The sequence below is a fragment of the Pelmatolapia mariae genome, linkage group LG3_W, assembly GCF_036321145.2.
Source record: "Pelmatolapia mariae isolate MD_Pm_ZW linkage group LG3_W, Pm_UMD_F_2, whole genome shotgun sequence".
Classification (NCBI taxonomy): Eukaryota; Metazoa; Chordata; class Actinopteri; order Cichliformes; family Cichlidae; genus Pelmatolapia; species Pelmatolapia mariae.
Window position 1 is genome coordinate 94339960 of NC_086229.1, and position 12560 is coordinate 94352519.

The window sequence follows — 12560 nt, forward strand, 5'->3', positions numbered from 1 at the left end:
TAAAACAGAAAAGAATACTATATTTGTTTGTTTGTTTTTTATTCTTGATCTGTTCACATGTACTTAGCAAGTACATAAAAATGAAATCCAAACTATTTACATGGCAACACACAGCTGGCATCAATCTTGAACCACAAAATGAAACATTACAGGCTATTTAGAGCAGCACGTTGTTTGGAGAAGTATTTCCCAACAGGTTCAGGAAGACACACTTTAAGAAAGAAGTCTTGTGCTTGCTTTAAACGTGGTTCCCAGAAATCCACATCAGGGAAGATGCGTATCACAGCAAGGTCTCTCTGTGTCTACACAACGAGGTCACACTGGTTGGAGTGCAGTTTCATTCAGTCGTTGTGAGTGCAGTACCTGAAACACACAAAAACCACTTTTAATAAAAGGTCTGTAATGAACCAAGGCTAATATAGATGGTTTGGCTGTACGTGCAAATCAAAAACTGTAACAAGTAAGTTGTTTAGAAAGTTATCAAGTTCAAACCGACTTACCTTTGTCTTAACGACAACGTACTCACAGCGTGGAGGCTTAAAGATGGACAAACGTTCTTATACATATGACCACAACATGTTTGTCCCATAAAGCAGAAATCATTTCAGCTCATACTACTTCTATTTAAGAAAATAATCCTCTCTCTCATTGTTATTATTATCTGGACCAATCTACACTATCCAGTCACTTAAACACTGGACCCTGAAGTTCAATTAAATAAATGTGATATAAATATATAAATAATATATTAATATGTAATGAGAGAAAGGGCGAGACACAGACTGGTGGGTGAGCTCCTTTCACTCATATCAGCAGAGAGAGAGAGAGCGGCACACTGAGCTGTGAACTCCTTAAAAGTCTCAATAAAAAAACTCAAGGAGGAAGTAAACCTCGAGGAGTTTTTAGCTCAGAGTTCCTCTGTTTTGTAGTTTTTCTACTTTCAAAAGAAAATTTGATTTGCAGCATCAGGTGACGTCAACATCTCTGTAACCTGCCACTCTAATACTGCATAAAGAAAATAGTTATACTGTCAAAAGAAATGTTGTGATGAGTTTTTTCTTTTCCCTTTTTTATTCTCACTGATGCTTCAGGTGTGAATATCTCATAAACAGGCAGCAGCTTCACTATGACCCAAACTCCAGATGCAGTAAAACATCATGTCAGTGTTACAGGATACAAACTCCACTGCAGTGGAAAATGTGATCTTTTATAAAGATTACATTTGATTAATTGTTTTCATTTATATATAGATATATTTAAAGTTAATAAAAACTAAAACCTAATGCTGTGCCAGCTTCTAGTTTAGTTTGACAGTGTGTAGAACAAACCTGATGAAAAACACATCCAAAGTTTGAGGCTGGGAGGAAAAAAACGAAGCCGACTGAGCCCCAAATCAGCTGCAACCCTGTGTGGTTATTACAGTAAACACAGCAGTCTTTTCTCTTTATCTTATAAAGGGATTTATTGTGAGCAACACAAATGTGAACAGAGGGAAGATTTTGTTTTGGCACACTGATCATTACAGCCACAGATTGTGGTCTTTAACAGTCTCAGTGTTTTTCTTTTCATGTTTGTGTGAGAATTTCCCCAAATCATGCGATGATCATGATTACTGACAGTCTGGTATGAAAAGTAGTTTTGTTTGGAGTTGTGTGGGTTTTGTCTGTGTCATAGTTTCACAGAAAAGCGTCATCAAGATGAAGTCACAGCCAGAGACCAGCAGGTGTCACTGTGGAGATGGTTTCAGATTGTTTCCACACTTCAATATAATTCCTGTTTCACGAAGCCTCGCTTTGCCCATCACCAGCAAGCAGGCACCAAGTGCTGTTACTGCTGCACACACCATCTTTTCTCAGATCGACCAAACTGTCCGACCTGCAGATGTGCGTGGTTCATTCCCATGTGTCAGTTTAAAGATAACTCACTGAGTGTCAGGAAGACGAGTTTGCTTCTCTTCTCTACTGCAAGTGAAAAAAACAAACTGCAGGATGTCCTCAGTGTCAGAGATGTTTTCATGTCATTTGAAAGCTTTGGATGTGTTATCAAATAATTTCAGAATTTCTGGAAATAATCAAATTTTCATTTTTACTTAAAATTTATTCTAAGCTTATAATCATTTGCATTCTACTCTAAACTTGGAAACTTGATTTTATTCATTTTAAATGATATGAAGGTCTGGGGTATGTGACCAGCTGTTTGTGGTTTTGCACTGGTTGTTTCTGGTTTAAGTAATATTCTATGTTGTTGTTGTTGTTGTTTTGTGGCCCTGCCAAGAGGGGATACTCTTTAGAAATGAAGACAAACACAGCAGCTGGAAATCTCCAGTTCATTATATGTGTGAATGCCTCCGGGGGAGCACATAAAAGAAGACTGGTCTGTGGTGTGAGGGAATGAATGGTGTCAATAAAATGTTTGGAGCAGTAGCTTGCAAAGCATAAGTGGATGCTGTGTTATTTTTAACAAGAGCTACGAAGACAACACACCTCCTACCCACCTCGACATACAAACTCTGTGTGGCTTCACGTGTTCTGTTGATGTTTACATGATCGAAATAACTTGAACACAAACAAACAAAGAGGAAGGCGGAAGGGAAAAACTACAAGTCCCAGCATCCTCTGTGTTTAGGGAGCAGCAGTGAAAGTGAAAGCAGGAGGAGGAAGGTGGAGCTGAGGCAGGTGAGTGTTAACATGAATATGTTTCTTCTTATGACATAAAATAATTCCACGCTGTTCGTGTCTGTGGGTGAAATGTGAGGCCGCTCGGCTCCTCTGAGCGCTGGTTTCCTGTAAGTAGAGAGGAAGTGAGTTTAGCTGAGCCTCCGTTTAGTGTGAGAGAGCAGGAGGAGAGTGAGAGCTGTGCTGAGGCAGGGTGAGTGTTAACACCGCTCTGACATTACTGTGTCTCTGTGGCGGGAACAACAGGCTCCGTCAGTGGAGGCAAAAATAATCAGACTTTGGTTTTTCAAAGGAAACAACTTTATGTCGGAAGTTCCCGCACGCTCATTGGATAACGATGTGTCAATCTCGAGCTATTAGCCAATGAGCGTGCGGATCCACAGAAAGACCCGCCTTTATCACGGGACTTTAAAAACTACAATGGCGACAGAAACTCCGTGAGTGGAGTTCAGGCTGACGTCATGAAACTGTGACGTTTGAGCCACTTCCTGTTCTCAGTCCCAGCGTCCTGATCACCGAGGTTTCTGTTGCTCTGATATCTGATATTGATTATATTGGCAAACAGGCTGTAGCATAAACATCAGGTCTGTTCTGAAAACTGTCTTTATTTTTTCAAAGTAAGGGAATATCTGTGGTGTGATACCGCGGGCTCATGGGCTAAGGACTTGGATTGACAAGCGCAGATGATTGTGTTGTTTCTTATAAAGGCTTGTGTGTGTGTGCCTTCCTGTGTGTGTCCTTGTGTCAGTGGAACTGAATCAGTGTGTTAGAGAAAGTGCTCCTCTGCTGTGCCGTCATCGTGTGGATGCTTCTTTTAAAGTTGGAACTCATGTTTTTATGATCTGCTTCATTTCATTGAACCTTTATTTCTAACCATGAAGTCCCTTTGAGGTTACAGCCTCCTGGTTCGGTTGAGGCTGTTCTTGTGCTTCAGGCTGAAATATGAGGAGTAAGGAGTGGGGCTGGTTAGCCCTCATGACCCTCACCATAACACATACGTCACAGGACAGTGTTTACCACAGAAACTCCATGAAATGATCAATGAGAACTTTAGAAACCCGTCAGTGTGATGCTTCCAGAACAACAGCACCTCTGAGTGTGTGTGTTTGCCTCTCAGACTAACTCCACCCTGACATCAAGAAGATGGAGGAAGAGGATGGAGCAGGATCTGCAGCATCCAGCCGTGTGTCTGTGAGGAGTGACCGGTCCAAAGGAAACCCTCCAGACTTCAGTAATGAACCTGCAGCAACAATGTAAGAGAGCTGCTGACTTATTTATTCAGTGTAAATAATGATTTTTGATGCAATGGGAGAAGAAAAATGACAAAACAGTTTTAAAAATAAGGATTAAATTATTACAAACTATATTTTTGAGTTTCCTGATGTAGTACAAAAATATACGAACATAACTGTATACAGGACAGATATTTTACGGTTCTTTTAAGCAGCACCGAAAAACAAAAATACTATTTTTAAGCTGTCTGAGGTAGTGAGTCAACATGTCACACTGGGTCAAAGGTCAGGGAGTAAAAGTGTGTTTTAAAGGAGGGTGAAAAGCAGCGAGTGAAGGAGCCTGTCGAGGTAAATCGTTCCATAACTGATCAAATTGAGTTGGTGGACCTCTGTGTGAAATCAAGCATCTGGTTCACAGAGAGGATAACCCTCAAATGGGCTGTACAACATTATATAGTGAGACAAAAACAGAGATTATCGTAGCCATCGCTCTCTCGCATGGACGTGGCAGTCTTGCTGTCTGCTGTGAATCCTCCCCGTACCTCCGTGACCTCGTCTGGTATCTGCTCCCTCCTCTGTAAGAGACAGTAAAGGAAAACACGTCTCTGCCTAGTCTTGAAAATCTAATCTTATCATCCATTGTTCTTCTAGGGCCTCTTCTTCTTGTGGCCTCAGCTAACTGCTAATATTTAAATGGCTAACATTAACATGTGTGCCAGCCAGGTTATTCAGTGTTATGACAGTCAGCTGCTTCAGCTGCTGCTGGGATGGGCTGTGGCAAAGAGAACAGAGAAAATCAAAATCAGAGTTTTTCTCTGAATGAAAAGCAAGGAAACAACAATATATTCTACATGGTGAAACTGATGGTTTATGGTGTTTGGGCCTGTTTTTCTGTATTTAAGATAAGATAAGATACGATAAGATAAAACTTTATTAGTCCCTCGGGTGGGTTCCTCTGGGAAATTCGGTTTCCAAAAGCACAGCACCGACAGAAGTTACAGAGCGTGAGCAGAATATTATACATATATATATATATACACATATATAAATACAGAGACACATATAAATAAAATATACGAAGGGGTTAAATAGAATAAATAGGAATAAGAATACAAGTGAATTGCACATTTCAAGTATTGAAGTCTATTGCACCGTTGACTATTAACAAAAAGTATTGCACAGTGAAGTGAAGAGAAGAGGCACTACAGCTTAGTCTCTCCCCCCTCCTTTGTCCTCCCTCTCCCCTCCAGAGAGGACAGTTTGATGGCGTGTGGGACAAAGGAGTTTTTAAGTCTGTTGGTTCTTGTCTTTGGGAGAAGCAACCTGTCACTGAACAGACTCTTCTGATTGTTTATGGCCGTGTGCAGAGGATGCCCAGCATTGTCCATAATGTCCAGCAGTTTTTTTAGTGTCTTTTTCTCTGCCACTGTCACCAGAGTGTCCAGCTTCATGCTGACCACGGAGCTGTGCTGCTCCCCCAGCACACCACAGCATAGAAAAGTACTCCAGTAACCACTGACTGGTAAAACATCCTCAGGAGCTTCCTGCAGATGTTAAAAGACCTCAGCCTCCTGAGGAAGTACAGTCGGCTTTGGGCATTTTTATACAGGTGCTCTGTGTTGCATGACCAGTCCAGTTTGTTGTCCACCCACAGCGCGAGGTACTTGTACTTGTTGACCACCTCCACCTCCTCCCCCTCTATCTGAACCGGCAGTGGACCTTCTCTGGACCTCCCGAAGTCCACAACCAGTTCCTTAGTCTTTGAGGTGTTGAGTTGCAGGTGGTTTGTGTGACTCCATGCGACAAAGTTCCTCACCAGACTCATGTACTCCTCTTCCTGATCATCCCAGATACACCCCATGATGGCTGTGTCGTCTGCAAACTTCTGAATGTGGCATAATTCAGAGTTGTAGCAGAAGTCAGAGGTGTACAGGGTGAAGAGAAGAGGGGACAGCACAGTTCCCTGTGGTGCTCCTGTGCTGCTGACCACAGTGTCAGACGTGATGTTCTTCAGCCTGACGTACTGTGGTCTGTCAGTGAGGTAGTCGGAGATCCAAGCCACCAGGCAGGGGTCCACCTCCATCCTGTTCAGTTTTTCCTGGAGCAGACAGGGCCGGATGGTATTAAAGGCACTGGAAAAGTCAAGAAACAGGATCCTGACCGTGCCTTTTCCCCCATCCAGGTGTGAGTGGGCTCTATGCAGGAGGTACAGGATGGCATCCTCCACTCCGACATCCGCCTTGTATGCGAACTGTAGTGGGTTCTGGGCATGTTGTACCTGTGCTCGGAGGAGGTTGAGGAAGAGCCACTCTAGAGTCTTCATAAGATGTGACGTCAGTGCCACCGGTCGGAAGTCATTCAGTTCATTGGGCCGGTTCTTTTTGGGGACCGGGGCGATGCAGGATGTCTTCCAGAGGGCGGGCACTCTCCCCAGTTGCAGACTGAGATTGAAGACTCGTTGTAGCGGCTCCCCAAGTTCAGCAGCACACGCCTTTAGCATCCTGGGACACACCTTGTCTGGGCCTGCTGCCTTCCTGGGGCGAAGCTTCCTCAGGTGTCTCCTGACCTGATCCACTGTGACACTGGGAGATGATTGGGAGGAGGGGGGGGATGTCCTGCTGTTGAGAGAGGGGTTGGAGGAGGGGGGTGTCATCATAGTGTCAGGAAGGGGGGGAAGCGAGGGAGGTAGGAGAGTGGGGAGAGGGCTCTGTAGTAAAGGTGAGGGTGGGGGGGTTGTGGGCTGGTCAAACCTGTTGAAGAAGTTGTTGAGTTTGTTTGCCTTCTCCACAGTCCCCCCCACTTTGCTTTTCTTGGTGTTGTGGCCTGTGATGGTTTTCACACCATTCCAGACCTCCCTCAGTTCCTCTCCAACTTCTGCTCCATCTTCCTCCTGTAGGTGTCCTTTGCTTCCCTCAGGCAGCGTTTCACCTCCCGCTGTGCTGCTTTCATCTCCTCACTTTGCTCCTGAAAGCCTACTTCTTCATGTTGAGAACAGCTTTGACTTCCTGTGTTTTATGCAGATAAAGTGTAAACTCAGATGAATTATACCATCAAATGTTAAAGGAAAATATGAGGATGAGTGTCTGTGAGCTGAGAAGGACGTGAAGCGAGCAGTTTATCCCAGAGCTGAAGCTGCTCTGTGTGCAGAGATGAGCTCAGATTCCTGCTGTGATTGATCAACAGTCACAGAAATGTAGACTTGTAGTTATTACTGCAGGATGGTCACAGCAGATACTGATAAACATGGATTATGAGGATGGATGATCAAGTTTCTCACTCTCTCCTTCAAATCTCAGTTTTTTCTTCTTCACAGTTTATCTGTTAATTTATTAATGAATAACACTGAAAGAGTTTCTGTTATATTTCCCCTTGAACATCACCTTATTAGGGCGGCATTAGGAAATAGCCCCCCTCCAAAGAATGAATAAATGAATGATGATAATAATAAAATGATTAAAAAGCAGAGCTCAGAGTGGTAGATGGTCAAACATGGATCCACGGGTGGTTCAACTGCATTTGGTGACGTGACTAAAGCAAATCTTTCAAATAATCCCCCCATCAACGGGATGTTGTCTCCTTTACTACGGTTACTTTACTTGGTCACCGTGTGAATTTCTTTGAAATGAACCAAATTCTTTTATTTGTTGGTTGTTGCATATTTAAGCTCTACAGTCAGGAAAGGAGGAGATGAGGCCTCAACAATGTTGGGTTGTAGCTGTGGTTCAGGTTAGAGTGAGTGTCCATGGAATAAATGTAAGTCAGTGAACTGGAAACATGACTGTGTTCAAACTTTTCTTTCCTTTTTATAATGAGTCTAATCAAAGGTGCACAGAAGTATCTCCACTTTGACTTTTCTGTGTCACCATCAGAGCTTCTGCACAGTGTGGAGAAAGATCCAGAAGCAGAGCTGGACTGCAGACAGCCAGTCAGAGCAGCTGTGTACAAAGTAAGACTGAACATCTGTCTGCTGATGGACTCATTTCTGAAAACTGGACTTCTTGTGTTGTTCAGACATTGAAGAGTTTTCTTTCTCTTTAGTCTCATTGTTTTTCTTTCTTTCAGCAGATGTTGGTCTGCAGGAGGTTTTAGATGAACATAAGATCAGTCTGAGGAGGAGATGTGAACGTGTGACTGAAGGAAGTGATGAAACAGGAAGTAGAAGCCTCCTCAACAGGATCTACACTGAGCTCTACATCACAGAGGGACAGAGTGAAGAGGTTCATACCCAACATAACGTGAAGCAGCTGGAGACAGCTTCCAAGATGGACGCCCTCCATGACGCTCCAATCAGGTGCCAGGACATCTTTAAAGCCTTCCCTGACCAACAGAGACCCATCAGAGTGGTTCTGACCAACGGCGTGGCTGGTGTTGGAAAAACCTTCTCAGTGCAGAAGTTCACTCTGGACTGGGCAGAGGGCTTGGAGAACCAACATGTCAGTGTGGTGGTTCTGCTTTCATTCAGGGAGCTGAACCTGATCAGAGATGAGCAGTACAGTCTTCTGGAGCTGCTCCATGTTTTCCATCCAACATTACAGAAGGTCACAGCAGAGAAGCTGGCTGTCTCTCAGCTTTTGTTCATCTTTGACGGCCTGGATGAAAGCAGACTTTCATTGGATTTCACCAACAGGAAGCTGCTGTCTGATGTCACACAGAAGTCATCAGTCAGCCAGCTGCTGACAAACCTCATCCAGGGGAATCTGCTTCCCTCGGCTCTCGTCTGGATAACTTCCCGACCTGCAGCAGCCAATCAGATCACTCCTACATGTGTTGACAGGCTAACAGAAGTACGAGGCTTCACTGACGCCCAGAAGGAGGAGTACTTCAGGAGGAGATTCAGTGATGAAGAGCTGTCCAGCAGAATCATCTCCCACATGAAGACATCCAGGAGCCTCCACATCATGTGTAGTATCCCAGTCTTCTGCTGGATCACTGCTACAGTTCTGGAGCACATGTTGACTACAGAGCAGAGAGGAGAGCTGCCCAAGACCCTGACTGACATGTACTCACACTTCCTGCTGGTTCAGACAAAGAGGAAGAAGAACAAGTACCATGAGGGACATGAGACGAGTCCACAGGAGCTGACGGAGGCTGACAGGGAAGTTCTTCTGAAGCTGGGGAGGCTGGCGTTTGAACATCTGGAGAAAGGAAACATCATGTTCTACCAAGAAGACCTGGAGCAGTGTGGTCTGGATGTGACAGAGGCCTCGGTGTACTCAGGAGTTTGTACTCTCTTCAAAAGAGAGTGTGTGATCTTCCAGAAACCAGTCTACTGCTTTGTTCATCTGAGCATTCAGGAGTTTCTGGCTGCAGTCTACATGTTCCACTGTCACACCAACAGGAAGACAAAGGTGGTAGAAGGTTTTATAGGGAATTTCCGAGAAGAATACAAAATCAGATCTTTTTTTAAGAGCATGTTCAAGTCTTATAGCTTCCCATCACTGGATGTCTTTTTGATTAAAGTCATGGAGAAATCCCTCCAGAGTAAAAATGGCCACCTGGACCTGTTTGTTCACTTCCTTCATGGCCTCTGTCTGAAGTCCAACCAGAGACTCTTAGTAGGTCTGCTGGGTCAGACAGAGATCAGTCCAGGAACCATCCAGAGAGTCATCAACAACCTGAAGGAGATGAACAGTTATCAAATCTCTCCTGACAGAAGCATCAACATCTTCCACTGTCTGATGGAGATGAACCACCTCTCATTATTTCAGGAGATCCAAGAGTTGCTGAAGTCAGAGAACAGATCAGTGAAGGAACTCTCTGAGATCCAGTGCTCAGCTCTGGCCTTCATGCTGCAGATGTCAGAGGAGGTTCTGGATGAGTTGGACCTGCAGAAGTACAACACATCAGAGCGGGGACGACAGAGACTGATTCCAGCTGTGAGGAACTGCAGAAAGGCTGGGTGAGTCCTGTTGTGGAAGTTTTCCACTTAAATAAAGCCTGCAGATGAGCGGTGAGCGGTAGCCAACATTCTTTAATCAAAGTACACAGAACAGACAAACAAGCTTGTGGAGAGCCTGCAGGACCATGGGGCAGGGTCAGCAGAGTCTCTTTGAGCCTAGCATGGCTCTCAGTTAAATACCTTCTCCAGGAACAAAAGGCAGTACACAGCCGTTTCACACCTTAAGGTTCACACTCCCTTGCTACCTCCCAGAGTCCTCGAAGAGACAAAAGACTCTTCCTGTGGAGTGGTCTGCTTCCCCCAACTTCCCTCTTACAGTATGGGTGTCAGACATGTTAAAATCCAGTGGCACCAAGGCATTATACAATAAAATAATGTGATTAGTACATAAGTAAAAGAAATTCCATTACAATCCCACCCTTTGATTCTTAAATCAAGAATCACATTAATACCAGAATTTCTTTCCTGACATTCTGTATATCACATCAACATTATTTTACACTTAAAGGAGTTTCACACTGTGTATCCTCACTTCACTGTTCTCCCACCACCCTTTGTTCACCTTTAATCCTCCCCACAATCTAAGCTCTCACATGCAAATGGCTATAACAATGATACAGAGGAAAGGTCTTCTCCAGAGTGTCAAAGTACTTTGCATGGCAAAGTGAAACAGCATTAGGTGGACATTCTCAGTCAGTCATGGCTCCTGGTGTCTGTGCCATTTACTGAGTCATAATTCCAACGCTGATCTTCCTTGCGCTGTCACTTTGGAGCTTGGCACGCTCTCTCCATCCCTCGATTTCTGTTCCAACGCAGCTGTAGATTTAAGGCAGAGCACGTCGTACACCTTAGTTGTCTTCCTCAGCGTCAACGTAGAAATCTCTTTCATTTTATTTTAAGATTTTTGCTGTTCAAAATCTCCTCGTGACAATCCTTTGGAAGCCCAGTGGTGCAGCCCACTGTCGTTTGTCAGCTGTCCTGCAGATGGTCCCTGCTTCTCACTGGTCCTGTTGAAGCGTTCTCTCCCAGTCGTGGTCTGCATCTGTACCTCAGTCTCTTCTTCCATATCCCTCATGTCACGGTCTCTGCAATTTAAAAATGAAAGCTTCCACGGAAAACCCTCTTTTGCCCTATGTCAGCTTAGCACAATTAGACATGCACAATGAAGTTGTGCATTGTCTCTTAAAAATTCCCAGGGATTCTCCCCTGGAGTAGTTTCACTCCAGGCCCTGTCTTAAGAAAAGGTAAAACATTAGCCAGCGGTGTGTCCTGCTGTAAATCATGTGATTAGATCATATGATTAGCCCTCTGCTGTGGAAAAATAGATGTTAGCGCAGCGCATCTGTATGCACACTTTCCCACAGTGACCTCTGCACTGTAAACAATACAAGGTCATGAATAACACACCCCTGGTAAATTCACAAAGGCACAGAAAGTGCCAATTAAAGGTTAAGTCGGCATGGCCCAAAAGCCCCTGCAACCTGTTGCTGTAATCTTTCTGCTCCTGTGAAAAGAAACATACACACATACATCCACCCTTTTGTCAGGTCAAGGTGGAGGTGCAATCTTGCATAGTCAGTCAGTCAAGCTTTTGTCAGTCCAGTCAGTCCCCATTTTTTATTTGCTGACAGTAGAACCTTTCGTGACGCAATAAGTTTCTACTGCCAGCAATGACGTCATTTCAAAAAAGAAAAAAGAATTTAGACTGGATTACCTCGCGGAATCCTTTTTGGCAGGGACTTGTTTTCTGATTGTCCCAAATAAGTGGCTTTCTCCCGAGCCCATTTTAATTTTTGGAGAAACTCACTTGCGATTGTTCAACATGTTGTGTAGCGCTTTCGATCCCGATCTTGCAGGCCTGCTTGAAAAAGAGAAAATTGCCAAACAAAAATCTCAGTGCACTGTTAAAAATAAAAAATATGAAGGCCTCTTTTTAGAAGTTGTCTAAGCATACTCTCTTAGAATTATAGATCAAAACAAAACTAATTGGCAGTTTCAAAGTGGTACCAAAGAAAAAGCAAAATCCCCAAAACTTTCATCCACCAGTCACACACCTCACACAACAATATTCTATTAGATAATGAGTTTTTTTGTTTTCCCCCATGTAACCAGATGTGTGTTATGATAAGACCTCCCCCACACATCAGAAACCAGAAACTCAATAATCTATTAGTCCCCACTCATCTGACCCCCCTGCAGCATTCTGTTCACCCCTGCAATGATTCAATCATCCTTCCCCAAAATAATACTAGTTCACTAGTCTATGTATCACTTCTTAACCCACTAAGTGAACCGGACAAGATGATGGTAACAGCAATGCATGCTAAAAATGCTATTTGGTCTTAATGAGCTTCATTGCATGTGTGTTTGTGTTAGTAGGATTAATGCATTTTTCTGTTTGTGTAATTTTTGTGTACCTCTCCTCTTTGCGGTGCTCCAGACACTTTTCAATTCTCCACGCAAGGCAGTCGTTTTTCTTCCCAGTTTCCTAAACCCAAATTTCAGTTCCCACACTAAAACAGCCATGTTCTCCCTGCTCCTTCCACTGTGGGACTGCTGCACATGGAAAATTGATCCGGGTCTGCTCTTCACCTGCAAGTGACACACTGAGACATTTTGATCATTGTTCTCATGGCTTTAAACAACACATCTCCCCTGTCTGGTTCTGAACTCCCCTTTCTTAAAAACCCAGAGAGATTGTCGTTGTTTTACATTGAAAAACACTAAACTCCCTTCCTATTTTTGCTTATTTTC

At 43.8% G+C, this 12560-nt stretch overlaps 1 protein-coding gene across 3 annotated transcripts in view; it reads left to right on the top strand.

Annotated features, from left to right (window-relative positions):
* Positions 1 to 3800: 3800 nt before the first annotated feature.
* The window catches only part of LOC134625023 (NACHT, LRR and PYD domains-containing protein 12-like), a 31519-nt gene continuing 22759 nt past the window's right edge, over positions 3801 to 12560 (top strand). The window contains exons 1-3 of one of the 3 annotated variants that reach the window (XM_063470330.1): positions 3801 to 3928; positions 7777 to 7853; positions 7973 to 9806. In XM_063470330.1, the coding sequence (XP_063326400.1) occupies positions 3819 to 3928; positions 7777 to 7853; positions 7973 to 9806 (2021 nt within the window). In that variant the 5' untranslated portion in view covers positions 3801 to 3818. Of the gene's footprint in view, positions 3929 to 7776; positions 7854 to 7969; positions 9807 to 12560 lie in introns of all 3 variants that reach the window. The other 2 variants (XM_063470331.1, XM_063470329.2) reach the window with 2 other exon arrangements.